The sequence below is a fragment of the Neodiprion lecontei genome, chromosome 2 (genome assembly GCF_021901455.1).
Source record: "Neodiprion lecontei isolate iyNeoLeco1 chromosome 2, iyNeoLeco1.1, whole genome shotgun sequence".
Classification (NCBI taxonomy): Eukaryota; Metazoa; Arthropoda; class Insecta; order Hymenoptera; family Diprionidae; genus Neodiprion; species Neodiprion lecontei.
Window position 1 is genome coordinate 34,163,293 of NC_060261.1, and position 26,433 is coordinate 34,189,725.

At 35.4% G+C, this 26,433-nt stretch overlaps 2 protein-coding genes and 1 long non-coding RNA gene across 18 annotated transcripts in view; 1 reads left to right on the forward strand and 2 right to left on the reverse strand.

Annotated features, from left to right (window-relative positions):
* Positions 1-14,910, forward strand: part of LOC107226190 (patronin) — a 40,417-nt gene extending 25,507 nt beyond the window's left edge. For 8 of the 16 annotated variants that reach the window (XM_046732775.1, XM_015666913.2, XM_015666911.2 and 5 more), the window contains 16 exons: positions 220-396; positions 3,082-3,215; positions 3,285-3,438; positions 3,563-3,761; positions 3,847-4,079; positions 4,899-5,073; positions 5,165-5,445; positions 5,526-5,822; positions 5,943-6,179; positions 6,291-6,468; positions 7,289-7,408; positions 7,873-7,968; positions 8,529-8,627; positions 10,938-11,171; positions 11,258-11,540; positions 11,768-14,910. In XM_046732775.1, the coding sequence (XP_046588731.1) occupies positions 220-396; positions 3,082-3,215; positions 3,285-3,438; positions 3,563-3,761; positions 3,847-4,079; positions 4,899-5,073; positions 5,165-5,445; positions 5,526-5,822; positions 5,943-6,179; positions 6,291-6,468; positions 7,289-7,408; positions 7,873-7,968; positions 8,529-8,627; positions 10,938-11,171; positions 11,258-11,540; positions 11,768-11,912 (3,042 nt within the window). In that variant the 3' untranslated portion in view covers positions 11,913-14,910. The remainder of the gene's footprint in view (positions 1-219; positions 397-3,081; positions 3,216-3,284; positions 3,439-3,562; positions 3,762-3,846; positions 4,080-4,898; positions 5,074-5,164; positions 5,446-5,525; positions 5,823-5,942; positions 6,180-6,290; positions 6,469-7,288; positions 7,409-7,872; positions 7,969-8,528; positions 8,628-10,937; positions 11,172-11,257; positions 11,541-11,767) is intronic. The other 8 variants (XM_046732777.1, XM_046732776.1, XM_046732781.1 and 5 more) reach the window with 8 other exon arrangements.
* LOC124293126 lies at positions 3,080-4,317 on the reverse strand. Its single transcript, XR_006903050.1, has 3 exons — positions 4,014-4,317; positions 3,852-3,923; positions 3,080-3,755 (listed from the first exon to the last, which is right to left on the reverse strand). It is a non-coding gene; the product is annotated as an uncharacterized LOC124293126 (long non-coding RNA).
* Positions 13,009-19,589, reverse strand: LOC107226176 (translocating chain-associated membrane protein 1). The gene is made up of 7 exons (XM_015666888.2): positions 19,333-19,589; positions 18,443-18,625; positions 18,196-18,311; positions 17,861-18,073; positions 17,550-17,659; positions 17,124-17,411; positions 13,009-17,005 (listed from the first exon to the last, which is right to left on the reverse strand). Exons 1-7 carry the CDS (start codon positions 19,462-19,464, stop codon positions 16,908-16,910), a joined length of 1,140 nt encoding a protein of 379 aa, XP_015522374.1. The 5' UTR covers positions 19,465-19,589; the 3' UTR covers positions 13,009-16,907.
* Between the last annotated feature and the right edge of the window lie 6,844 nt (positions 19,590-26,433).

The window sequence follows — 26,433 nt, forward strand, 5'->3', positions numbered from 1 at the left end:
GGCATTAAAAAAATGTAAAAAATATTTTAATTGCAACAGTCAGTCGCGCTTAAATTGTTAAGACGTTAAATTGTTTTGCAATTTTATTCTAGATTATCATTTGCTAGTAATGTTTCAAACTCGTCGAATATAATTTTGGCCACGGATGCGACACACGGTGTTTGGTGTGTGGTGGAGGCGTTTGTACTTAACAAGGCACACTGGTTGGGCTGGTTCCAGGGTAAGGTAAAATCCCCTTCATCGTCAACATCAGGGGGTGAAAGCCCTGTGGAATCTGTACCCCCCAGCTCCATTACTTCTGGAAATGTAGGGTTCATCCCTGCAAGTAGTACAGAGACACATCTCGTATCCAACCATCCCCCTCAAGATAAACCACAACGGCCCTTTTCGCTCAAGGTATGCTTTAGTATACAGGCGGCGATTGTACATACACATGCACATTTTCATTGTTTAATTTTTTTCTACGCTTTTCATACCATTCACGATCGGCACAAAATGCTTGCTTCGCTGATATTTTCATTTTACAATATTCATGTCAAAATTTTTATACAATACATATGAAGTTGAAACGTTTATTTTTTGTTGAAATGCAACTGTGGTGCAAAGCTTTCCATGGTTTTCAACGCTTATCTGCAATATCTCCATTTGTTTAAATAACATTTTTTAATCTTAAGCTGTTGTCTTTGCAGCAGCAAGATTTGCCGAAGATCAATTTCTATTTTAGGAGTTTCTATTTCTATTTTTAGAAGCTATTGTTTCAGAAAGCATGTATAGAATTGCATTGTCTCATAGTTTTTCTTTTGTTAATTTCTAATATCCCAGTTCCATTCCCGACACGTATGTATCTGATTGTTCTCGGTGATGGTCTAATCCGGTTTATTCACTTATTTCATACCCATTATTCTCAAACCATCATGCAGATAACCGTGGTTTTATATCTAAGAAATTTATAAAATGTCTTACTCGTACTATAAATCCCAAATGATGAAAAATGCATTAATGGTTGTAAAAAGAATCCTATAATATCATATCGTGAAGGTACTAACGGTTTTAATGTTCCCAATTTCTTACTGAGTTTTATTCTAAAATACATTCAGAATTTGTAGTACATTACCTCACATCTTCATGTCTACTAAAAAATATGAATCATTTATGTCAAGGAAAGACAGTTGCGTTGTTTCGTATTCGTCTTCAATTCATGCAACTGATTTTGAATGTGAAATATGTGTGTTGGGAACATCTTAGTTACCTAAGATATGATATTGATCAAACAATAGGATGAATATGAATCTCTGTCGAGTGACATCTTCGACTTCTATCCCAAGCAGAAGGTCTGGAACAAATATGGACGATTGCTTGTGGAATTTCTCAACTAACTTATTTGTGTCGTATGTTGAACAGGTTATTATTTATTTAAGCAATTTTGAATCAACAGGTGTGTGTTGTCAACTAATCATAAGGGATTCAGATCGATTCAAGTTAAACTTTTCTCATCTCTTGATGAGATTCATTACTTCTCAATTATTGTTTATTAATCAAGTGCAAATTGTTTGGAATGGAAGGAACAAATTTTTTCACTAAGGCTTGTGAGCTTTTCAAGAAATGAAGGCACTTGAAGAGCAAGGAGAAAAGCATTCTGGTGTACCGTGTATATATTAAAATTCAAAGTATTTTTTTGTAATTATAATGAACAAAGATGGCCTTGGTTCAAGTTGATAGCTGAATACTTTTTTATAATGTGATAACTTCATTGATTACTTTTAGGTTTCGGGTTCAAAATTATCCAAAATGTTCGCTCATGCTATTAATAATATATTTTTTTTAATATCCTTATTAGTACCAGCTAAATTCAGCCACAATAGTCAAGATTGTGTCCAAATTTCTAAATCAAATTCTTCAGCAGCATCAAGCCCAGTTGAATTAGTTTTCCAATCAAATTCCCCCACTGAAGACGAGTCAGCTGATTCAATAGAAACATTGTATGGATCTGTAAATTCACAGGAATCTCTGTATTTATCTGTTACTGATAGTGGTAGTACAAGAGAATCAGTTTATGAGGCTGTCGAAGGAGAATATGTTACAGAAATTGAAGAGATCAAGCTTTCTGACCATATTAAACCTCGATCAAAGCTTACTAAGTACAATAACTTTGATTTTGACTACTATAAATATTTACCGCAAACGAAACTGGAGGATATTGTTCCGTATCAAATCATGACCTCTATTACCTCGCAAAATTTAAAACCAGAACTAGCAGAGGTCTATTCCAATCATGGTCAGGAATCTGTAAACTCATTGAGCTCTGTGATATTGAGCGATGAAAGTTTACCAATTATCAGCGATATTGATTTGAAGTATTTTGATTGCGCTATAAATTCTCAAGCAAGTATATTGAGAGAATTTAACAACCCTGTGAAGCTCGAGAACACCTCAGACAATGATGAATTGGAAAAACAAAAGTCCTCTCAAATATTGCATAAAATTGACGATACAGGGGGCTGTAATGAAGATGCCGTGAGAGACCAAACAATGGGTTTGATTCCCGATTCACTTCCACCAAGATGTACAATATATTCGAAGGTCATGGAAGGTGGAAAGAGTCGCGTTAGAGAAACATCTATAAAATTAGCCGATAATGAAGCACTTCACAATGAAAAGCGTAAAATTAAGCTCGTTACTTTGCCTCAAAATCGAAATAGTTGCAAACGCAAAGTAGTGCTTGAGACAATAAGGTAAATTAGAAGAAAAAAATGGGGAAAATTTTTAACCTGATGTATTTGTACTAATGATAGCTATAGTAGGACTTATATTACAAATAATTGTAACAAACCAAACGATTGAAATATTACAGAATTTTAGTAAATAATTTCGTATAAAATATATTGATACGTAGACACCGCAATCTATTACGGGAACGAATGTGGAAACCTTAGAGCTGGTAGCTGAGTCGGGCGATGATTCATCTCTATCAGAAAAAGAAAGCTATCAGGTTTAAATAAAAAAAAAAATGTGCAGCCTTCATAATTTGTTAAACAATAGCTAAATTGTATTTATAACTCAACTAATTGTTTAAAAACCCAGGAAATCAGTGAAGATGTGCGAGATGTGGAACATAAATGGCTTGAGCAGGATGGCAGTGCACCTTTTATCGAAACACGACGCACACCAGACATTGAGAATATGGACATAGATCAGTACCATGAGTCTATATCACAGTTAGTATTTCTATTACTATGCTTTAATTTATATTTATAAATTTTCACATCCCATTTCACTTTTTTCAGAATGAATAGCAGTCTTAGCGAAATTCAAGCAGATATACAGCGGCTAGCCAATCAACAAAATCAAATTCAACAACAACATTTAATGAGCCAACATCAGCAGCAGATGCAGCAACAACTACAGCAATTAAAGAGTTTAAGCCAGCAACATATGCAGGTAAAGGCAACATGTTACAACTGCCAGCAGGAAGAGAAAATTACTTTGTAGATTCTCTGTTCCTTTATTCTGTTTATGTTAAAATGCACAGATTGTACATGGTAAATATCAATTTATTGCACAGAATTATGCCATACCACCAATGAATTCAATACCAACGAGAATTCAGGACCCTCAACAGTCACAGTTCTACTTACATGATCATGCGCAATCTCAGCGACGAACATGGGGTCAACCGTTACCACCTGAAAGCTTAGCGAACGAAATGGCTGCGGCAGGTTATCAGCAGCCAGTTGAACTTCGATATAGTCCACAGCCTGCAGGTATAATTTGTTCACTTGGAAAGTTTTTGATGCTTCTTATTCAGAGGACCGAATAATTTGCTTAAATAAAACTGGTGTCATTCAGCTTACCAGCAGGACTCACGACTGTATCAAGATACGAGGACATGGGCTGCGCCTCCTTCTCAGCCAAAAGGATTCGTACTACATGAAATAGCACCGGATCAGAGATATCTCAATGGTGGCGATCATAGTCTTTGTAACAACCAAATGAATCGTTCAGGTTCTACTTACCCTACACCTGCCACACTGTTCAATACAATGCCACCATCATCTGCCAGTCCTCAACATCGAAATGCGGTAAGTATAAAAGAAATAATAAATTACTGAAACTTGTATAATTGGATGAAAGTAACTTGACGAATTTCATAACTTTCACTTGACTTCGCATCAAATTAATGTTGGTGTATAAAGTGACAAATAAGCACATTCAGCAACAATACTATAGTAAAATCTTTAATCTCAGTTTATAACTTGGCACATCTTGTATGAATGATTGTGAAAATAACAGTACCTACCTGAAGGTCAGATTTACTTCAAATATCTTTGGTCAAAACGTACGTAGGTTTTCCCCCTCCAATATATGGTATAACAGTGATGGTATATGCTGTGTCCAGAACCAGTTGGTGACGTAATTTACGTTTATAGACATAGTGTTGACACCCAACATGGTAGAGTCTTCCCACACTGACGTTCTAATACCTGACACCTACAGTTTGGACCACGACTCGTTTCCCTACCTGATACAGATATTTATTTAAATAAGATGTATCTTTTCTATTCTTCCTCTATCACTAGTTCACACAGTTATAGTAACAAGGTGTGTGCACGTTGCCTCTTGTCATACTGACAAAAACCTCATACTATCATCAATCGCGGAGAGTGAATAAAAGTTTTATAATTAATAAACTCTGCAATTGTACGCTTTAGTTAATTTGTGATTTTTGAATATTGATCACGTTTTTATTAATCTACAACCCACTCATAAACGCAGTGACTCATCTCTTAATTTGTGTTTTGCTCAATTTTAGATTTGAAACATCTTTCAGTTGAGCCAATTCGTGTGTTAATATTTTCTGAATGTCCAAAAATATATGAAATCTGTGTTTCTGAATCTAGGTGCACAGAATTAGTCAGCTAATGGGTGAAAGCCCAGAACAAAAAAGACCTACGGTCCACCATATACCCATAACATGCGAAAGTCCCACGGAGAAACGCCAAGCACCTGTACTGCACACTCCTGTCCCTGCGCCATCAGTTGATGATATGGAGCCTCAAAATATTTCGTTTATTGGTGAGTAGCAGAATTCTCTTGACTGGGTATATCGATTTTTAATGCGTTCAGAAATGGAGTAGTGTTTGGAATATATGCTAATATTATTTAGGAAACGATGACGATCTCTCACACGGAATTCGTGGCTTGAATATCACATCAGGCAGTAGAACGTACAGAAAACCCTCACCCACGAGACCTTCGATATCTAGAAACTCTTTTCAACCGCATTCGTCGCTACGAGAATCAGCGTCTCCGCCATGTGCAACGCCCGAAGTGTCAGCATTTGATACCACAGATCCTGGAGAGAAGGGATTCTACATATCATTCGATAACGACGCACCCAAAAAGCCTAAGCCAGCACTTGGGCAAAAAAGAACGTCTCCGAAGAAGGTAGTCAGTGAAACCAATGAAAACACAAGTAATGCCAACCCATTTTTCTTGTTATTATTATTCTATCTTCTTCCAAATAGGAAAGGACCGTTTCTTCCTATATCGAGCAAGAAGATTTTACCGTTAGACCTGAATCTCCACCAGCCAGTGCTGCAGAAAGGCAGCGGCAGCTTGAGGCTCAAAGAGATTTGGAAAGAGAAAGGATCAAGCAAGCAGAAGAGAGAGAGCAACAACGACAAGAAATTCGAGATAGGGACATGCAAAGAGAAATGGAGAGAGAACGCCAGAGAGATAGACAGAAGGATAACACTTCAGTTAGCCGACAGGGAAGCGGAATTGGACTTGTTATCGGAACTCAACTAGCCAATCCAGATCCTGTATGTCATTGTACATTTGCATATCTTTGTTCATTTTCGCACATGTTTTATTTATACTATTAATAAGTCTATATTCTGTTATCGTTTGTCAATCTTTGAAGACAGTAATTATACTTTTAGAACTCACTGGATGAAATGGAGAAGAAGAAAGAACGAATAATGCTGCTGTCATTGCAACGGCGACAACAGCAGGAAGAATTGAAGGAGAAAAAAGAAGCTGAGGCGCAAACTCGCAAAGAACAAGAAAAGTTGAAAATGGAAGAAAGGGCACGTAAAAAGGAGGAAGAAAGACAGAAGAGAGCTGCGATTCTTGAACAATATAAGCTTAAAAAGGCGATTGAAGAAGCAGAGAAAGAGGTAATTCTGTAAATGTTGAGTGATCTAATAATTTTTTTTTCTTTCGAATCGTAACATTATTCAACTTACAATTAGTGGGATGTACGTTTTCATTCTGCTCTTCAATTTCAGGGTAAAATCATTGACAAAGAACTCTTGAATGCGATAAAGCCAACAAAGCTACGTAACAAAACCACACCCAGTCGTCCTCGACCGAAAACAATTCATGTGGATGCGGGTGCTGATTTAGATTCTGGAACCTTGACGCCAAGCCGGGGGAAAAAAGGATCTTCATCTAATCTTAGCACTGGTGAGTTAATCGAAAAATTATTCACCAACGTCCGATGTGATGTGTTCTCTACTCGCATTAATTGACGCCATTGAAACTAAGCACATTCGTAAAACCACAAAGATTGAAATTTTATTTAAATTTCAACTGATACTAAGGGTACTTTTATAATTTGGATAGGTTTCCTTTCAACGAGTGATCAATTATATGCATAATGTGGTACTAAATATACCCAAATGTTTTAACTACGTTGATATAATGCACATTGATGTTGCAAGTACACGTTTCCTGCATGATAAAGTTGACACTAAAGCAATTTTAATTTAGCAATATTTGTGACAATACTACGTAAAAAAAAAAAACTTATCGTTTGTACATGTATGTTCTATTATTAGCTAAATCTTCACAGCGCTGAATGTTTTCTTGATTACACTAGTTTATTGCAATACATACATCATGTTGCCTATATTTTATCTGCTATTATTATTTACATTTCTCTACTTGCTTTGATGATTGAACAAACTCTACATTATCAGACAAAACGCGATTCTACTTAGTACAGATTTAATAAATAAATTGACCAATGTTGTGAAATTAGTCTGAATTCATGCAATAGATTAAAGATCTTATAACAAATGTGACTAGATTTGAAATCAATTGAAAATCGGCTAATGAACAAATTAATGAATCTATAATCATTTCTGTACGGTTCCATAATAAAATTCGATAACCTGGATTGATGACACCAGAAATGCAAGTCTTCCGATTTTGACTTTATCAACTAGACTATGATAGAAAACTCAGTAAAAAAAATTGTTGTGCACTAACACACTTACCATAGCGTCGCTGATATCCCCAACGATGAGACGGGACTACTATCGTGGCTCTCAGGATAGTCTTACTGCCGCCCACCTTGATGACCGTCGCTCAGGTCCCCTTTATCGAGGTGGCAGCCTTAGGGGTACGCAGTACACACACTTTTCACTCCTCTCACCTTGTAAAACAATTACACAGATACCAACAACTTGACAAAAGTCTTAATAATATTTTATCCTTTACACTTTTATAATTTACGCAAAATTTTATATCTATTACCAAACGCATAAGGTCATGGAAAGTTGCTTCCCTTCACCAACTTTATGATATTTTTATCACGTTAAAACACCTGATGATGTTGATGCTATTCTCTAATTCGGTTGAGTAATCAAGATTTTGTTGAGTTGTTTGTCATAGTTAATTTTTAGTTTGTTTTTGTTTCCCTCGGTATAATTAGATGTTATTTATTTTTTTCTGTATAAGCATGGTTTGAGTGCAGTTACATTATGAAAATTTATTCATACGTATAATATTTGTATACAACTTATCTAGCAATAGAACTCAAATGGCGAAATAATAACTCATTGTAATAATAGCGATCTATTTTAGTTTCTTCTGTAGATTCGCCAGATGATGGTAGAGGATCTTCGCCATGTCGTAGCGTTAATCAACTTGGTCGTCGTGGTTCTTATAAAACATCACGAGGTAAGTTTAGTAAGTAAGCGAAAAAGTTTATGGAGAATGGATTGATCGTTTTTTGACCTTTGGTATTATAAGAGTAGAGCTGTTTCAGGAATCTCTATCATGTATGGATCGCCATGTATATGAATACCTACTTACCTACCTACCTATATCTACCCTGCTGATATTTAAACAAAACAAACAAGAACACAAAATGAAACCTTTTGATCATTTATCAATGATTGTGTGTATGGTTATTTCGGGTATGAGTTATTATTCAGTAGTGGCGCCTGTAGAAAACCCTGTTGATTTTAGAGCGGAACATTGTTATGCACCATTTGCACCGATTGGTATATTTATTATTATTATTGTTATTTTCATGGTTGTCATTACATGAATCTTATTTATTATACCCATGTGTAACTTATGGAATGGCCTGTATGGAAATATTGTCATCTTTTGGCTATTATACTAAGAGTACTAAGAAAAAAGAAATGCACAACAAAAGCATTTCCCCAAAAAATGTATTATTGGCACTACCTCGGTCTCGCCGGTGTAACAACGGAAACGTTACGTTATTACAGATGCACAGGAGCCTCAGCAACAAGTTAGAGGCAGGCCTAAATACCCAACTTACCAAAACTTTAAGGGGAGAAAGTCTAATTCGTTGATGAATTTGTGTGGTAAGGAGAACAGTGAATTGGAATACATACGTTTACCCCTTTTTCTCTATCGTGCAACAATTTTCATATACGTATATGTATATGTATATGAATATACATGTATGTTCTTTACACCGTAAAATTGTAGTAGGCTACTATGTATATACATATTGTAGTTGCATGGTGTCTCAGGTTAAACGCACAGGTGGCAGTTGTACACGTATGTCATATTGGTATACCCTACATGTGTATATTCCACAATAAACGAGACATTGTTTTTCTACATCTATCTCGAACTTTTTTATATGATTCACGGGTGAATTAATAGTTCTGAAATTACGTCTTCCATAAAGCTCTAAACTTTCACAAGTGCTCTATCATACCATGAATATGGTATATGGAATTGTGGATACAGTTCATGCGTAATATTTTATTTTTTTCTAGAAAACGTACCAAAATTCAATCAATCAACATTATGGTTGATGTGCAGTATGTAACTGATATTTCACTCAGAAGTGGTATAAATTTCTCAAATGAAAGTAACACTAAATAGTTTTTAAATTAGTCTGACATATAAATTAAATTTTGTCATCTACCTTTAAGGAAAATATTTTAAAATCAAGTCTAAATTTACTGAAATATTAAGAAAGGTATATCGATTTTGAAGTTCAAGCAACATTTTACAGAATGTCTTATTAATTTTTATTTTCTTGGAACATACAAGAGATGCATTGAACGTTTTCCAAGTGATTATTCATTTCGATAGTAAAAAATCAGCATAAAAAGGATATGAATATCTTGACAGTTTGTACTAGTAAAAATATAATTCAGCATACCTTTTTCTTTGATAGTATGGCATTATATATTCGCACACATTAGTTCGATTATTGTGGAATGCACGAGGTATATACATATGTACAATATATTATATATACACGAATTGCACTGTTTCTATTCATAGCCAAAGTCTCATTAATAACTTCCAAACTAGACTCTGCTTTCCCACAAAATTATGGTAACGGTAATGGTATTCCTATTCTCAGGACACCTTAAACATGCTAATTATTCCTATACTATGTATATAATAAAATAGGTATATATTGTTATTATCTGCATAGTATTAACCCAGTAACAAAGGTTTTTTTTTTATTATGTAATACCACTAGTGAGACTTTGACCTTAGTTTCAGGATATGAAATTTATTTGCTAGCGTAGCTGCAGATGTTCAGTTGAAGCTTGTCGGGCTTTGGTCACTGTATAGCACCGGTTATGGGTTATTGTATAATCGCTGTATTTCAGATCAAGGTCGGTGGTTCCAGTCTAATATTTGGTGTTATTTTTCTCTCATAGTTAGGTTTTACATCGTTAATATTGTCATGCATCTTCTTCGAGTTCTTGATAATTTGTTGTTCAGTCTTTCATGTACTACATTTGTTTCAGGTATTAATTGTTAATGATAATAGCTAGTCAATCTCTCGATATAGACGAATATGTGTGGAAACAACAAAGAAAAAGTTAGGAAAAATTACATAGTCAAATGCCATTATTTACGTTTTAGTTCCCATGTTCTCTTCTACAGTAAAAATAATCATAAATAACTACTTGGTTCTTATAGTCAAATGGTATTTAAATAGTAAAACAACAAAAAAATAGACCATGAACAGCTACTTATTTATTATGCAATCAGCTATTCACAATTTGATGTACAAAGTATTCATAACATAAAGAGTCAACAACTTGAGAAATTCTATAATCGCACTGGAATAAATAAATGCTGTCTATAAACTATGACTATTTTTCAAAAAAGTATGTGATAATAAGTTATACCACATTGAATAGCACAGACCATTAATCATAAACCTGAAAGTTCCACACGTTATATCAATATTTAATTGAGCATAGAAAATTTCTTATTCATAAGAATAATATTCATCAGCTTTTCATGTAAACTAAATGTGTGTACATTGGGTATGCGGAAATTGTCATGAAATATCTAATTATTTAACTCAGCAACAATTAACGTGCTTTAAAATGATGAAAATAATTCTGCTGTAAAAATTACCTTATGATATCGATATGTATGTTATGAGTTCTTCTGAACAATGCAAGCAATGAAGATGGATATAGTATATGTACTTATTCTCCAAATGAAAAAGAATTCGTAGAAAATCTCTCAAACACTTGTTACTAACTGTGTAATGTAATGTTCTGTAAATACTTATCTAAAAAAAAACAGATAGAAAGGAGCAACTTGCCACTAGATATTTTCTTGCCAGTTTTATTCGCTCCTGCGAGTATTCCATCTTCAAATATTAAGGCTTGCGTTCACAGGTTCGAGTAGTGATCAAGACAGTATGATGTATCGGTACACAGATACGGACAGTGGGCTGGGCAGGGCGACACCTCCGAGACGCGCACCGAGTCCAGGAATGGGCAGTATGAGGCATCTACCGTCACCATCTGGCCCCGGATCACTTCCTCCAGGCCTTATGACAAAACGAAGGATGTTCGATGACGGAAGCAGTGATATTAGCAGTACTCCTAGTTCAATGATGGATTATAACGGTAAGAAAGTAGTTTACATTTTTCTTCCAGGCTAACTTATGTGTATCTACCACTTATCTATCTCTGTCTGTCTTTGTTCTTGACAGGTCCACGATTATACAAACAACCTACCACTAAGTCAAATAGAGGAATTATGTTGAATGCTGTAGAATACTGTGTATTCCCCGGAACAGTGAATAAAGAAGCTAAAAGGAGGGTACTGGATGAAATATCCAGATCGGAAAGCAAGCACTTTCTTATTCTCTTCAGAGATGCCGGTTGCCAATTCAGAGCTCTCTACTCGTACTGTCCTGACAAGGAAGAAGTTTCTAAACTTTACGGCACAGGACCAAAGCAGGTCAACGACAGAATGTTCGACAAGTTTTTCAAGTACGATTGTTATTTTTCGTATTGTACTTCACCCTAAAAAAATACGTTATGATTTCACTAATTCAATCATTCCGTAAGCAATTCGCCACCTTTTTCCCCACTTGACTTGAAACAGTATTTTTGGACTTACTTCGCTTTTCCACCGGTCAACATTACCTAAGTTAGATCTCTGTTCCACAAACGATATATGATAATCCTGTTCACATCATGGTTTCATTTTTTTTCAGATACAACTCAGGTGGGAAGTGCTTTTCGCAGGTCCATACTAAGCATTTGACCGTAACTATTGACGCATTTACGATACACAACAGTTTGTGGCAAGGAAAAAAAGTTAATCTTCCTAACAAGAAGGATATGGCACTTGTCATATAGTTATACATCAATGTTACATCCGCGTAAGATTGTAGTATGTACTAGTACTACAACTAATTCTACTATTATTACTTCTACTACTACTACTACTATTACTACTACTACTGCAACTACTACTACTACGACTACTATTACTATTATGCCCGCTGTTGTTCATAGTTACTCATTTAATACAAGTCCATATTAAAATTAATATGATTGTTCTGTTCGTAGTAAGTTTTATAAGGCGATGCCCAATCTGTACTGACACTTTATGGCGATGATAATTATTTAGTAGAAAATTAGGGAGTCACTAGAATCGCAAAATCTCTGTACGAAAAACAGACTAAACTCGCAAATGCACGTATTTATTTGGAATTGTTAGTAGACATTTAAAAAAAGGGTGAAACTATGACGATGAATTTCTAAACTAAGATTTTATTGGTTCCTTTAGAAAGAAAGAAAATTTCTCCTTGGGGAAACTCTACATCTCTCGTGTCTGTACCGATTGTTTGCATCATAAAACATACTGGTTTCCATAAAGAGGAATAGTTTGTTACGAGTATTTCCTACCAACCTTCAGTAAAGTTAATGTAGTAGTAATTATCTTATAAATTTGCAAACGCAACGCCACATAATTGTGTATGCTGCTGTATTAAAGTTGAACTGTGTGACCAGCCTATGATGAAATCACTTTCTCTCTCTCTTTTTTTTTTTTTTTCTTATGAACTCTTAGAAATTGAGTTTAGTCACAAATTCTACTTGGTTTACAGTATTGATGATTTTGAAAGTTTTTTCTTTTCTTCTTTCAACATAAACAAACGCTTTGAATAACCACGGAATGTGATACGTAATAATTATGACAAGATTCAACCATATGTATTTAAATAACACTGTCAGAAATCACGTTTAAATGATTATTATCATTTAACATTGTGCGTATATGTGCTCTATGGAATATGACATTTGAGTAGTAACCTATTGAGAATCTATGCGACGTATTGTGAATTCCATGGCCTAGCAGCAATTAATAAAAGAGTTTTAGTCAGTAAAACTACGATTAATTTTTTTCTTGTTGTTAAAATTTTGTTCTAGAATAGTTTCTTTTTTTTACAAATTTGTTTACCTTATGTTTTCTAAATTATTTTTATTTGCCATGCACAATAGTTAAATCCAGCCTTAGACTTAATTCAATCAAGCAAGATGGAAAAAAATATAACCCGAAATGATGGGCAAATGTTCCTCATTTGTCACAGCAAGTCAATAAACATCTTATTTAGTGCTTCAATATCTCCAAAGAGCATGTTATACCTATTTTTACATCAAAATTAATTATACGCATTTGATTATCTTCAATCAAATATAATCTTTTCTTCTACGTTTACAAACATAAATATACATTTATTTAAAATCTAACGACATTGAATTTTCTCTGCAGGCTACCAGTTGATGTAGGAATCAGATTACTCAAATGAATCCAATAGTAGTCAAATTGCATGTTTTGATCAACGAGTAATGTAAGAAGTTTGAAAAAATGGGGATCGGGAAAAATTACTGTCGTTCGATTTATTTGTTTGATTTTTCTTAAATTTTTTCAAGAATTTTAAGAAGATTATTGGTTGGCATGTGTACGATAAAAAAATATAAGCTAATATTTGAGATAATTTCAAGGTCACATTATATAGATAGTAAATAACATGTTGCTAGTTATTATATATACTTGAAAGTGATTGATTGGTATACATATATTAGTGATCAGCTTACAGTGTAATTGCCATAAATATTTTGTTCGGCAAGGTGAGAATAGATGATTGGTCGTTTAGATATTCACGATTTTAGCCAAGGATTAAACTAACTTTTAATGCTGTGCTGAGAAAAGACGAGAGGCCTTGTACATGACGAATGATTATTGGACAATTACTAGCATTTAGATTAATAAACAACTATATATCGTGCCATAACTTTGAAAAATCTTCTCTTTTCACAGCATTGAAGTTTCCACTATTTTCGATCTTACAATTAGTATTTATCCAACTATCGTCACTAACAGCAAACAAACTGTAATGTAATGTCACAAACAGTAGTACTGAATTTCAATACTTTTAAAAAGACACTTCGAGTATAAGTGTACGTATTCTGTTGTTAAAACCATTTCGTAATACCATTCTTCTACAAGTTTTTTGTGATCTTTAACATTGATTAATTTATTTCTATCGTAATAACTTTCGTTCTACTCGTCAACCTTATAAGGAAAAACTATTTTAAAAAAACGTAACAATAACCATACGACATATCGACGTTTTTAACTTATCCTGGAATCAGTGATGATTTAATTTGGTAATACTTAAGTAAATTCACAACCTTACACAAAAATAACCATCGAAAATTGTAAAATGCACGCATTTATTAATTCGCTATAACAACAGCATTGAGAGTTGAAGAAACTGTCCATAATGACAATATTAATTAAAATAAGGCATGAAGTCAACTTTAAGTGTGTTCGCTGTGTTTGATTTGTAACAGTACAGTAGCAGCAACCAAGATATAACAATTTAGTCACTAATATTAAGATTATCGATGCGAATGTCGTACATTATTCGAACGAAACGATTTGTTGATTCAGCATTAAGAAAAACGTAAAAAATGAATGTAAAGAAATTGATAAATAATGAACAGTTGAATGAGAGAAAACAACATTACATAACATCCTGAAAGCTGCTTTGCTTGATATTTATATTTTTTAAAAAGAGAAAATATTATTAGCAAGCTGATATAGGTATCTAAATCCGAAGTATGATTATTATTCTTATTATTATGAATAAAGTCATGAATAAATTACGATTCTCCGAATTGTTCATATGCTGCAGTAACCATCCGTGCTTACTAATAATGAATAATTACCCTTATGTAACGCGATCCCCTAATTTTTAATCGTGATCAAACGTATCAAGTGATGTTTTTTCAATTTATCCATGTCTGTATATATTATGTTTTTATATAAAAACCAAACTACATACTACTTGATATACATATATTTATTAAGTACCCTTAATAAATTAAATAAGACTTGGGTCATATTTTACTGTTAACATCTTACAGCGAAATGTCATCAATAAAAATTAATAACCCATTTCCGATACGTGAGTATTATTTATTATATATAAACTCCGTTTTTACCTCCGGTCAAACAGTTCTCCCTCCAATTCGAGGATCTTATTTGTTCGTGACTTTCTGGACCCGATTTGACGCAGAAACGTCAACTCAGTATTAGGAGAATATATTAAGCAAGGAGCCAAGAGCTTGTAATACTAGAAAACGATTGAAGCCCCGCCCCTTAGTCGACTGCGCAACGAAATAAATTACCGAAGGCGCGACCGAAGGTGTAGCCACGGTCATCACCCATTTTCGTTACGGGCGGAGCTACTAGCCAGCAATCAACTTCGGCTACCTCCTAGTATACTAGCTCCTTGGCAGATATATTCTCCTAGTACCGAGTCGGTATTTCAACGTTGCATTGTGCTCGGAATGTCCGAAAAGTAGAAGCCTGTAATGGCGCTTTTCCTAGCGAATTTTGAATGCATGTAGTTGTGATTACCGCTAATTTACTAGTGTAATTATGGGTGTAACTTCTTGTAAATTGTGATAAGCAATTATCTATGTGAAAAATATAATCTTGTTCTGTACTTTGTGAACTTCGAACTGCAACAAATTTTCGGAATAATAATATTTCACGTTGCCTTGCCGCCGTACAGACTTTTCCGGTTTATAAAAACGGAGTGAAACCCTGAAGAATGGAAAATAATTTTTCCAGGTCTTGATGATCATTATCATTATGCATGGTTATTTATTTTCAGTTCAACCATACATGCATGTTAATTAGATACTATATCTATAGTTATTACTCAATAACGATAAAGATATAACTAATAACATTTGATTTACTAATAGTGACATTCCAAATATTTCCTGAGTCTGCTTGGAAAGACTTGTCTTCTTGCGAATGTTGAATATCATTTTAAAATACAAATTCCTGTTCGCAGCATAAATTATTGCAAGTATAGTTCATTCTTTCGAGGAGTGAAAGTTTCAATGATAAATTGAAACTAGCAGATAATAGACAAGTTGCCTAAATAGAGTCGTAAGAAAGCACGGATCAATGGCAATGATAATACTCGTGACCTAGCATGCAAGTTTGAAAATATAATAATATGTTAAAAGAGTTTGTATAAACGCAAATAAAACAATCGAAGGAGATCAACACTACAGAATATATTATTGTATAAGCAGGTTAAGAATTTATGGATACTTGATATCGAATAGAATAAAATAAGTTAAAAATGCATTTATATATATCAACAATAATTTGTTATATTAGCCATCCACACGTATGTAAATATAAGACAATCAAGCGTTTTTGAGTACAGCGATTTACAGTAAAATTGAATTAATTGCACTGCTATTAAACGGAATATTACAAATTACACGCGTCTTAGAGATACTTGGAAAGCTAAGTCATAACTAACAATTCAATTCTGACTGACGTTAGTTACCTTCCAATATTCGTAATTAATCGATGATTACTCTAAATATTGTATGATTTAGTGAAAAGCCAGCAAGTAATAATAAAATCATTAAAAATATCACCTGTTATAAAAATATTAATAAAATAAAATAAGAACCTCCATTTCATCAAAGAAATCTCTTCAATCAAGAAATTCTCAATTTTTTAAAAAGTAATATTTATTTGAACGATAAAAAATTGACGCATAGGTATAATAGTAAGGTAGATATTCTCTACTATTCGATGAAATATTTCTATTGAATGGTTGATATACATGCTTCATTTCCAATTGAAAATACTTATTTGAAAATAATATTCTCTCTCATATTTTCTTTCCTATTGTATGTACAATATGAGCATCAATGCAAATGTATACATGTATATGACACTCGTCAATATTATCGACGAACGTGTTGAAGAACCCCAGCATTAAATCTTGCTGTTGATATGTTCTTTTATTTCGCTTTTCCAGCAGTACGAGATCTTAAGTTCTTGTTTGTTGCCTGATCAACTTCTGGCAGATCGTCATCTTCAGACTGAGTTGATTTTTTACCTAGAAGAAATGAAATAATCATGCCCTTCACTAATCACAGAACAAGATTCAGTACGATATGTCAGTGTTGCACTTATAAATAATTGGAAATAATTTTAAGAATGACAGTAAGGCTCACCCTCTTTCTTTTTAGGTTTTTGTTTGGTCTTCAACTTGCTGACAATTGGGGCATTTGATTCTCGGGAGCGTTGCAGATGCTCTTTAATAAACCTATATAAACGGTCGACCTGAAATAAGACTATTCCAACCAAAGCTGCGTACCGAACAATGGAAACATTAAAATTGCCAGTGGCATAATCCAGAGATGTTTCGGTTTGTGGTAACCCATAGAAAAATACCAGAGCTGCTACTCCAATTGAAATAATCCGGACAGAAATGAATACTGGATTGGCAATTAAAAAGGCAACTGAAAATTGAATAAAATTTAGTTATTAATGTTTTGAAAATGAAAGACAAACCTAACGTATTAGTTGAGGAGTAATAATTCAGAATAAGATAAAGTAGAAAAGTTAATGGGAAATAAAATTTCATTTTTCGAACTTACGTCGTGTACCGCTTTCACTACGATCAACAAACTGTATTATGCGAGCACTGTGCTGTAACGCATCTCCCACATAATGTAGGACCAACAAAATAACACCCACTTGCTGGAAGCTGTAATTTTACACATCCATAGTGTTTATTTAAAATTATGAATAATATTAGGGTAATAGAAGTATCTCATATGCTTCATCATGTGCAAATCTCAGGTGTTTGAATGCAATAAACATATACTGTTAGTATTTGATGTAAAATATTTGAAAAATCATGGTCTGGACACGAAATAGAATTTGCATAAAAATTAGAAATACATACTTGAAAAAGTACGCTCCAAACGTGAAGAGTAGACCAATAGTGGCTTGTATAACTCGTGGGAAAATTTCCTCTTTCTTAGCACGCTGGAAATACAGTTCTGGATAGCAATGGAGCCAGTAAGCGAACTGTCCGATAAAAAACAGCTTCAGAGAGAAGGATAATAGCGCTGGATAGTCGTCCCAAAGAGATGTAATGTTGAGCAACAAATTTTCTCTACAAAATGGAATATACATTATGTACACATCAATTTAGTCATGTAAAATATTATGAGAATAATTAGAAAATATGCTATCAGCAGATCGATAGTCCTTTTCAGATTGAATCTACTTTATTACCTGATAATGATGTCTGTCCCCCAAATAGCAGAGGAGAGATAGAACACAATCAATTGACTGGATTCATTGAATTGGGAGAGCTTTATTTTACTTAGATGAAGACGTTTAGTGATTTTCTGAAATGAACAGCATTTTATACATATTATTATTATTACAAACTATGTTTCTGGATGTTGGATTATGAAATATATGCATAGCTATAGTAGTTACATACTTAAAAGTAATGTAAGTGTATGTCGCAACTTACATCAAATATGTATTCTTGAATGACTGCATGCATAACAATCGTGATGAGAAAATAAAAGAAGACTGCACAGGCATCTTTCCACCCTGTTGTATACTTTTCGGGGGACGGCATTTCTCCAGGGTTTGAAGATGCCGACACATTATGATGAACAGCAATAAATGTATATGCTAAGGGTGATGTGACCTATTGGAAGATACAAAACGATATTGAGCTTTATGAGAATACTTACAAGCAATGTTGCATGACATGAATACCATAGGAAAAAATTAAGAGGTAACATTTATTTAAAAAATAGTATTGATAATGATGTGGTTGATAAATCGTAGTACATGTATGCTGACCTTAACTTTGTAAATGAAAATAATAAATAATACAAGAGTTAAGTGAAAGTTGAAGAGAATAAGGTCGAAAAATGGAGAGAAAATAGGTTAATGGAACAAATAACGGTACAGTAAATAACTAGAAAGGTTCTGGGCAACAGTATTCGTTCTTGAAAATTAATTTATGGAATGCATTTTAAGTGTGATAAAATGGTTATTTGTAGTAAAAAAATTCAATTAAACATTATTAGTAATAACGTAGATGTAATAAATTAAGGGTAATTCTGTATTTCATGAAAAACATTATTCAATAAATATTAGAAATTAAGCCGGTAATGTTTGCTCCGTACATCAATTATCATAACATATGGCGCGGTCAAACGAAAGTTTACGCTTAATAATTAAGATTCAAGTGATTAGATTCAATTTTAAAGGGACGTGGAAGATTCGAGTGAGTAAAGTGTTCAATTATATCACTGGAATATTATGTATTGGGATGAATTGCTAGGTAAATATATGAATACGTCAAATGATAGCTACCGTTCGAAAATCGTTCTATTCTTTACTCACCTGTACCATTAAACCGACGACAAATACCATAGCCACGCACGACACGATGTCGGCATGATTTTGTATAACAAATTCATGGCTGAATATTGGAGGATTTTTGTTCGTATTTTTACGCCCTTTTATCGCAACCATGTCAAAATCGTATGCAGCTCGTTCTGGACGTTCACGATTAAAGCCAGCCTCAGAACGTACTGCGCGATAAAGAAACGCGAACGCTGTGGATCACCGACAGTAACGGAGTGAGGTTGCTGCGCTGCGGCTCAAGCCGTCGATGCCAGCGCTGTTAATGTGTCGTGGTGACAACGATACGTTGGCACCACCATCATCAAAACAGTTATTTTTTATTAACTGAGAAAATGTAACATGTCACCCATCTTCAAATGTAGAACTGATTGGGTCTGTGGAATAACATCAATGAAATAAATTCAAATATCGTCTGAACAATAAAAATCATTGGTAGATGTTAAGTGTTCGTGTATTGAGTACATTATTACGCATTGTTTCATTTTGGATTCAAATACTGAGCATTTTAAGATCATCTTTCCGATTTAAGATTGTAAGTTATACAGTGACTCGAAACCACAGGGGATAGTTTTCTTTTGATTTCTTACTTCTATACGGCGGCTGGAAAAATTGAATCCAGCGTTTTTGAGAGAACACCTTGACCGTGTTACAAAAATTGAAAGAAGTTACAGTGTTGTTTAAGATGGATTCTTAAAGTGTGAGATTTTTTTTCGAAAATCGATTGAATGGTGCGTGATGAGCGTGGACTGAAGAATATAATAACAGTTGCCCTAATGGGCTTTGGTGAGACAACCGAAAATCGTCGTGCAGCTTACGTCCCCTGAGATGTTCCAACGGTAGAGTTGAGAACTTATTGCAGAACATAAGAGAGTTGCCGATTTCGACATGATGCTGGCTGCATTCACCTTCCCACTAACACAGTCTTCGCAACGGTTAGCCCAAGCCAGTATTTAGCCTGTGTGGACTTACCGACTTGTCAGCGATACAAGAAATTATTAATGAGAATAAATTTCTTCCTAAATTCGTAACAAAACAGTGATTTAATAAAGTATAGGTACCCGAGAGAAGAATGTATACATATTTATGATGTCCTGATTTGAGGACCTAAAAAGGTGATTACCGGTGATTTTTATTTATTTTTTTTGATAGGGAGAGATAGAACGAAGCTTCTTGAAACTTCGAGTGTATTTTAACACACATTTGAAAGATACGAGCGAAATTTTTCGTCATCCAACTGTCGCAGAACGGCAGCGTTATTAGCCGAGCCGTTCACTGAAGAATATATCTTCAGTCAACGGCTGACCATCGAAGGGCCTGGCCGCTTAAGTCTGGAATCGGCAGGAGAGATAAAGTGTGTATTTCTTGTATGAAACGTGAAAACTAAAAGCATTATACATCATATCATATCATCATACATCGTACACCATACATCATACATCATACATCATACATCATCATACATAGTATTAAAGGTCGAAACCAAAGTTTGGATGTCGGATGTTCAGAAAGTGACGTCACCAATTCAAAATCAGCTAGCCGAATTCCTCAGTCGGGAAACAACCGCGCAGTAGAGCGGACGGATGACAGTCGCGCTCCGCAAATTTCGAGTACCGGGTTCTCAACCTCCCGATCCCGCGCTTCGGGTCCGCTACGTATTTCGAGTACCGGGTTCTCAACCTCCCGGATCCCGCGCTTCGGGTCCGCTACGCGGTGAAACTCGACTTCCAGGACAAGCGCTCCGTAATTTCTTTACTCCAGGTCCGCTACCTGGTGAAACACGACTTTCAGGACACGCGCTCCGTAGTTTTTGCACTCAAGGTCCACTACCTGCAGGAACTCGACTTCCAGAACAAGCGCTCCGTAGTTTTGGCTGTCCAGGTACTTGACCTGATGACTTTTGACCTCCGGGAGTAATTTTGCGTAGTTTCGGCTGTACAGGTTCGTGACCTCGTGAATTTTGACCAAGCACTGTGTAGTTTCTGCGCGGGTCCGCTACGCGGTGAAACTCGACTTCCAGGATAAGCGCTCCGTGGTTCCTGGTTCATGTTTACAATAAATTATTTCAATTCGTTTTTCGCGCAAGCCCAAATTCAGTAGCTGTCAGTGCGCTAATAAAATTTCTATAACTTTATAATCTTCTCATAATCTTTTTGGTAAAATATGTCGATAAAAAAATTATATTAAACCTTACACATTATTTTTGATTTGTTCTCATGCTGAAAATATTTATTAGTATTCGAGGTATAACTCGAGGTGGTTGGCGGTGGTCGGTGGGGGTGGTTAGGGGTGGTTGCGGGTAATCGAGGTCATTCAGGAAGGCGGACGAGGATTTGTGCTCGGTGAGTAAAACACTTTTATAATATTTGACGGCAATTGTAATTATATTTCATCCGAAATATTACAAACTTGTCACGTTGACAATAAATTATTTCAATTCATTTCTCGTGCAAGCACATATTCAGTAGCTATGAATAATCTTATACAATTTATTATATTATTAATCAATTAATTAATATTCTCGTAATATTTGATGGCAATTGTAATTATATTTCATCTGAAATATTACAAACTTGTCACGTTTACAATAAATTATCTCAATTCATTTTTCGTGCAAGCACATATTCAGTAGCTATGAATAAGCTTATAGAATTTATTATGTTATTAATTAATTAATTAATCAATTACTCAATTATATTAATCCTTACACAATATTTTCGATGTGTTCTTATACTGAAAATATTTATTACTGTTCAAGGTATAACCTGAGGTGGTTATCGGTGGTTGTTGGGGGTGATCGGCGGTGGAAGAAAGACAAGGAGATGAAGGTGGACGAGGATTTGTGCTCGGTGAGTAAAACACTTTTATAATATTTCATGGCAATTGTAATTATATTTCATCTGAAATATTACAAACTTGTCACGTTTACAATAAATTATTTCAATTCATTTTTCGTGCAAGCACATATTCAGTAGCTATGAATAATCTTATACAATCTATTACATTATTAATTAATTAATTAATATTCTTATAATATTTGACGGCAATTGTAATTATATTTCATCTGAAATATTACAAACTTGTCACGTTTACAATAAATTATTTCAATTCATTTTTCGTGCAAGCACATATTCAGTAGCTATGAATAATCTTATACAATCTATTACATTATTAATTAATTAATTAATATTCTTATAATATTTGACGGCAATTGTAATTATATTTCATCTGAAATATTACAAACTTGTCACGTTTACAATAAATTATTTCAATTCATTTTTCGTGCAAGCACATATTCAGTAGCTATGAATAATCTTATACAATTTATTATATTGTTAATTAATTAATTATTATTCTTATAATATTTGACGGCAATTGTAATTATATTTCATCTGAAATATTACAAACTTGTCACGTTTACAATAAATTATTTCAATTCATTTTTCGTGCAAGCACATATTCAGTAGCTATGAATAATCTTGTACAATTTATTATATTATCAATTAGTTAATTAATATTCTTATAATATTTAATGGCAATTGTAATTATATTTCATCTGAAATATTACAAACTTGTCACGTTTACAATAAATTATTTCAATTCATTTTTCGTGCAAGCACATATTCAGTAGCTATGAATAATCTTGTACAATTTATTATATTATTAATTAATTAATTACATTAATCCTTACACAATATTTTTGATGTGTTCCTATACTAAAAATATTTATTACTATTCCAGGTATAACCCGAGGTGGTCGGAGGTGGACGAGGAGGAGGACGAGCTGGACGAGGAGGAGGACCAGGTGGACGAGGAGGAGGACGAGGTGGACGAGGAGGAGGCGGGGTGGGTCGTGGGAGAGGACCTCTCCTCTCCTCAGAGGAGGGGAGGGGGAGGGGCAGGGAAGGGGGAGAGGTGGGCGGGGAGGGGGAAGGGAAGGGGAGGTGGGTGGAGGGGGAAGGGAAGGGAAGGGAAGGGGCGGTGGGTGGCGGGTGGGAGGGCGGGAGGGAGGGAGGGAGGGCGGGCGGGGGGGGGGGGGGTGGGTGGAGGGAGAGAGTGGAGGACGGATGTCGATGCGAGCCCGTTAGAGTTAATAGAGCAGTACACCCCCCCCCCCCCCACCCCCCCCGCGCCCGCCCGCCCTCCCTCCCTCCCGGCCTCCCTCCCTCCCTCCCTCCCTCACTCCCTCCCTCCCTCCCTCCCGCCCTCCCATCCTCCACCCGCCTCCCCTCCCCTTCCCTTCCCTCCCCTTCCCTTCCCTTCCCTTCCCTTCCCTTCCCTTCCCTTCCCTTCCCTTCCCTTCCCTGCCCTTCCCGTCCCTTCCCGTCCCTTCCCGTCCCTTCCCACTCCCCGCCCACCGCTCCCCCTTCCCTGCCCCTCCCCCTCCCCTCCTCTGAGGAGAGGAGAGGTCCTCTCCCACGACCCACCCCGCCTCCTTCTCGTCCACCTCGTCCTCCTCCTCGTCCACCTCGTCCTCCTCCTCGTCCACCTGGTCCTCCTCCTCGTCCACCTCCGACCACCTCGGGTTATACCTGGAATAGTAATAAATATTTTTAGTATAGGAACACATCAAAAATATTGTGTAAGGATTAATGTAATTAATTAATTAATAATATAATAAATTGTACAAGATTATTCATAGCTACTGAATATGTGCTTGCACGAAAAATGAATTGAAATAATTTATTGTAAACGTGACAAGTTTGTAATACTTCAGATGAAATATAATTACAGTTGCCATCAAATATTATAAAAGTGTTTTGCTCACCCAGCACAAATCCTCGTCCTCCTCGTCCTCCTCCTCGTCCACCTCCGACCACCTTCAACCACCTCGAACAACCACCGATAACCACCTCAGGTTATACCTTGAACAGTAATAAATATTTTCAGTATAAGAACACATCGAAAATATTGTGTAAGGATTAATATAATTGAGTAATTGATTAATTAATTAATTAATTAATAACAAATAAATTGTATAAGCTTATTCATAGCTACTGAATATGTGCTTGCACGAAAAATGAATTGAAATAATTTATTGTAAACGTGACAAGTTTGTAATATTTCAGATGAAATATAATTACAATTGCCATTAAATATTATAAGAATATTAATTAATCAATTAATAATATAACAAATTGTACAAGATTATTCATAGCTACTGAATACGTGCTTGCGCGAAAAATGAATTGAAATAATTCAATGTAAACATGACTAGTTTGAAATATTTTAGATAAAATATAATTATAATTGCCATGAAATATTATAAAAGTGTTTTACTCACCGAGCACAAATCCTCGTCCCCCTTCCTGAATCACCTCGATTACCCGCAACCACCCCTAACCACCCCCAACGACCACCGCCAACCACCTCGAGTTATACCCCGAATACTAATAAATATTTTCAGCATGAGAACAAATCAAAAATAATGTGTAAGGTTTGATATAATTTTTTTATCGATATAATCTACGAGAAAGATTATGAGAAGATTATAAAGTTATAGAAATTTTATTAGCGTACTGACAGCTACTGAATATGTGCTTGCGCGAAAAACGAATTGAAATAATTTATTGTAAACATGAACCAGGAACCACGGAGCGCTTATCCTGGAAGTCGAGAAATTTTATTAGCGGACTGACAGCTACCGAATTTGGGGTTGCGCGGAAAACGAATTGAAATAATTTATTGTAAACATGAAGCAGGAACCACGGAGCGCTTATCCTGGAAGTCGAGAAATTTTATTAGCGGACTGACGGCTACCGAATTCGGGGTTGCGCGAAAAACGAATTGAAATAATTTATTGTAAACATGAAGCAGGAACCACAGAGCGCTTATCCTGGAAGTCGAGAAATTTTATTAGCGGACTGACAGCTACCGAATTTGGGGTTGCGCGGAAAACGAATTGAAATAATTTATTGTAAACATGAAGCAGGAACCACGGAGCGCTTATCCTGGAAGTCGAGAAATTTTATTAGCGGACTGACAGCTACCGAATTTGGGGTTGCGCGAAAAACGAATTGAAATAATTTATTGTAAACATGAACCAGGAACCACGGAGCGCTTATCCTGGAAGTCGAGAAATTTTATTAGCGGACTGACAGCTACCGAATTTGGGGTTGCGCGGAAAACGAATTGAAATAATTTATTGTAAACATGAAGCAGGAACCACGGAGCGCTTATCCTGGAAGTCGAGAAATTTTATTAGCGGACTGACGGCTACCGAATTCGGGGTTGCGCGAAAAACGAATTGAAATAATTTATTGTAAACATGAAGCAGGAACCACAGAGCGCTTATCCTGGAAGTCGAGAAATTTTATTAGCGGACTGACAGCTACCGAATTTGGGGTTGCGCGAAAAACGAATTGAAATAATTTATTGTAAACACGAAGCAGGAACCACGGAGCGCTTATCCTGGAAGTCGAGAAATTTTATTAGCGGACTGACAGCTACCGAATTTGGGGTTGCGCGAAAAACGAATTGAAATAATTTATTGTAAACACGAAGCAGGAACCACGGAGCGCTTATCCTGGAAGTCGAGAAATTTTATTAGCGGACTGACAGCTACCGAATTTGGGGTTGCGCGAAAAACGAATTGAAATAATTTATTGTAAACACGAAGCAGGAACCACGGAGCGCTTATCCTGGAAGTCGAGAAATTTTATTAGCGGACTGACAGCTACCGAATTTGGGGTTGCGCGAAAAACGAATTGAAATAATTTATTGTAAACATGAACCAGGAACCACGGAGCGCTTATCCTGGAAGTCGAGAAATTTTATTAGCGGACTGACAGCTACCGAATTTGGGGTTGCGCGAAAAACGAATTGAAATAATTTATTGTAAACATGAACCAGGAACCACGGAGCGCTTATCCTGGAAGTCGAGAAATTTTATTAGCGGACTGACAGCTACCGAATTTGGGGTTGCGCGAAAAACGAATTGAAATAATTTATTGTAAACACGAAGCAGGAACCACGGAGCGCTTATCCTGGAAGTCGAGAAATTTTATTAGCGGACTGACAGCTACCGAATTTGGGGTTGCGCGAAAAACGAATTGAAATAATTTATTGTAAATACGAAGC